The 2624-nt window shown below is 62.4% G+C and overlaps 1 protein-coding gene across 1 annotated transcript in view; it reads right to left on the bottom strand.

Moving 5' to 3' along the window:
- Positions 1-1766, bottom strand: part of KCNIP2 (Kv channel interacting protein 2) — a gene marked incomplete at its 5' end in the record, with an annotated part of 3977 nt that extends 2211 nt beyond the window's left edge. The window contains 2 exons of the mRNA XM_010139012.1: positions 438-562; positions 1671-1766. Coding sequence (XP_010137314.1) covers positions 438-562; positions 1671-1766 — 221 coding nt within the window. The remainder of the gene's footprint in view (positions 1-437; positions 563-1670) is intronic.
- Positions 1767-2624: the final 858 nt, after the last annotated feature.

The following is a 2624-nucleotide window of genomic DNA, read 5'->3' as shown; positions in this document are numbered from 1 at the left end:
TCATGGCCGTGCCCGCGCGGCCTTCCCGCCGAGGACAAGCCATAGTGTCACCTCCATTGTGGAGAGGGGCTGAACACCCCCCTAAATCCCTATGGCTCCCTTGCCTCACTCCCCAGCCCTTTGCTGCCTGGTGGGGTGGCTGGTAAGGCTGCTTGGAGCATCTGCCTGATTTTGTGGGCTGCAACCTTTGCTGGAGGGGCTCTGCATCCCAGGCACTCAAGCAAGGAGGTTCTTTGCACCCAAGGGATGGAGTGCTGGATCAGGCCTCCCTGCTGAGCTCCCTGGAGGCGGGATCAGGCCATAGCCTGATATAAACTTCAACTCCAAGGTCCGAAAGCCTTTGCAAACCCTGGGCACCGCTGGGTGTGAAGCACTCTCCAAGGTGGTCATGGCAATGGAGGTGGGGGGGTTAGCAAAGCTGGTCAAGGGGTACTTACATTCTTGAAGCCTCGGTACAGGACCTGCAGCTCTTTGCGGGTGAACTTGGTCTGCTCCTGGAGCTGCTCCAGCCCCTCAGGGCGGTGGCAGACGGTGGAGAGCTCAAACTCATCCTCAACGCTGTCTGCAAGGAACCCAGGGGAAGAGAGGGCAGCTGAGGCCAGCACCATCCCGCCCTGCCCTGCTGTGCCGGGGGGCAGGAGAGGCACCTTGCGCAGCACACCCTGTCCTCTCACACCTGCCCAGGGTGACACCTTTTTGGGGTGCCCTGCTCAGCCAGAGCTGGGTCTATGCTTGGGGTGCAGACTAGCAGCTGACACTGGGCACAGCTAACACAGCCCAGGCTGGGCAGAAAGGGGGTGTGAAACCCCCACAAGGCTGAGACTCTTCCCGCCCACCCTTCTCCTCCCCCTAGCACAGGCATCTGTCTTGTGGAGCCGAGACCTTGGACATCTTGCAGGTCTGTACTGCATCAGGGCTCACGTCCAGCAGGAGAGCTGTCCCTCAGAACCCCCAGCCCCAAATGGCCCCCCGGCCTTGTCTCGACCCCATCTTGCCTGCTATGCTACCCCTTCATCGATCGCTTCTCCCCACCAACTGGCAAGCTGCACGATCCCAGACCCCACTGCAACCGAGAGGGGCTGTGGCCCCACAGTGGGTACCCCCCACTCCATGGGGTGAATCAGCCCCTGCCCCTCCATACTCACCTCTTCTCCCAGGAGGGAACAGCTCACACCATGGGGCACGGGGAGACCCCAGCCAGGGGCTTGGGCTCACCAAGGGGCTGAGCACACCCAGTGCAGGGAGGGTAGGGGGCTCCGGGCAGCTCTGCACTCACTCCCTGCCCAGCCCCTTTCGCCCCACCCCGCATCACACCTCCATCTCCAAACCAACACTGAGTTTTGAGCAACAACCCCCCAGCCCTTAAACCAGCACTGGGAGGGTCCCACTGCTCCAAGCCAGCTCCAAAGCGGGGCTCGCCGCAGTGCATCTGTGGGAGCCACTCTGGGGAGATGGAAAGGGGGAAAACCAGCCTTGAAGCAGGCGAGGACAGAGGTGGGTGTGGAGCCCATTGGATCGGAGCCCTCTGGGTCAGGACTGATCCTAACAGCCCCAAACCCAGGGCAAGGGAGTGATGGAGGCATCCCCTTCCCACAGGTAGGGCCAAGGCGGAGGGCAGGCAGCAGCACCGCCAGGGACACACACACACAAAGGCAAGAAGAAGCACTTGCTTTCGCTGAGCGAGGGGATGGATTTGGGCCGGCAGCAGGGCAGCAGTTTGAGGAATCGCTGCTTCAGCGCTTTTTTAGTTTGGCCCGGCGGGTTGCCTGGAAGAAAGAAGGAGTCACCAAGCAGAAGAAGAGTTAACAGAGCAGCGGCCCCCGGACCCGGCAGGCAGCAGGGTTGGGCACCCAGCGCGGGCTGCAGAGGCAGCACATGCAGTGTGAGGGTGGAGGAGCAGGAAGGCAAAGCCCAGCCCAGGCTCTGCTCAGCCTTTCAGCTTCATCCCAGGACAAACCCGGCACTGGAATTTCCCTCCTTGGGAAGGATGGGGACAGCAAAGGGGGAACCCTGCTGGGCTACCCACACCCAGCACCTCCGCATCCCCCCTTGGAGCATGCCGGGGTGTGCTGAAGACACCCAGCAACCCAGAGACCCAGGGCTGGACTCTCCCCGTTAGCCTCAAAGCCAAATACCTGCTCTCTGGGGACCCTTCCCTTCCCGCAGGGCTGTGCAGGGAGGCAGGGCAGGATGGAGCCCAAGAAACAGCCCGTGGCGGAGCCAGAGCATTGGATCCTCCCCAGAGCTCGGCGCCGGGTTTGATCCTGCTGGCACCGACGGGTGAACGTGAAGCATGCACCGAACCCAGCCATGCAGCCTGGACTGCAGCATGCACCCCCGCCCCAGCACGGCACTGGCATCCGAGCCCAGGGACCTGCTTTGAGACAGCCAGAATGGGAACAGTGCTCAGGGCTTTGCCTCAGCCAGGCTGTGGGGCAGGGTGAGGGGCTCCCCACATCAGCCTGGCCCATGGCCATCGCTTCCAAGAGGCTCTGCATTTATAGCAGGTCCCCTCACCGCACAGACCCGACCCCCCACACCCTACTTCCCCATCTGGACCCCAATGGCTTTGCTCAGCCCCATCTCTCCCAGCTGGCACTGCCCCATGGCTGCAAAACCCTCTC

The sequence above is a fragment of the Buceros rhinoceros genome, unplaced genomic scaffold (assembly GCF_000710305.1).
Source record: "Buceros rhinoceros silvestris isolate BGI_N320 unplaced genomic scaffold, ASM71030v1 scaffold35580, whole genome shotgun sequence".
NCBI lineage: Eukaryota > Metazoa > Chordata > Aves > Bucerotiformes > Bucerotidae > Buceros > Buceros rhinoceros.
Note: the sequence above shows the minus strand (reverse complement) of the source record. Positions and strands in the feature narration are given on the sequence as shown.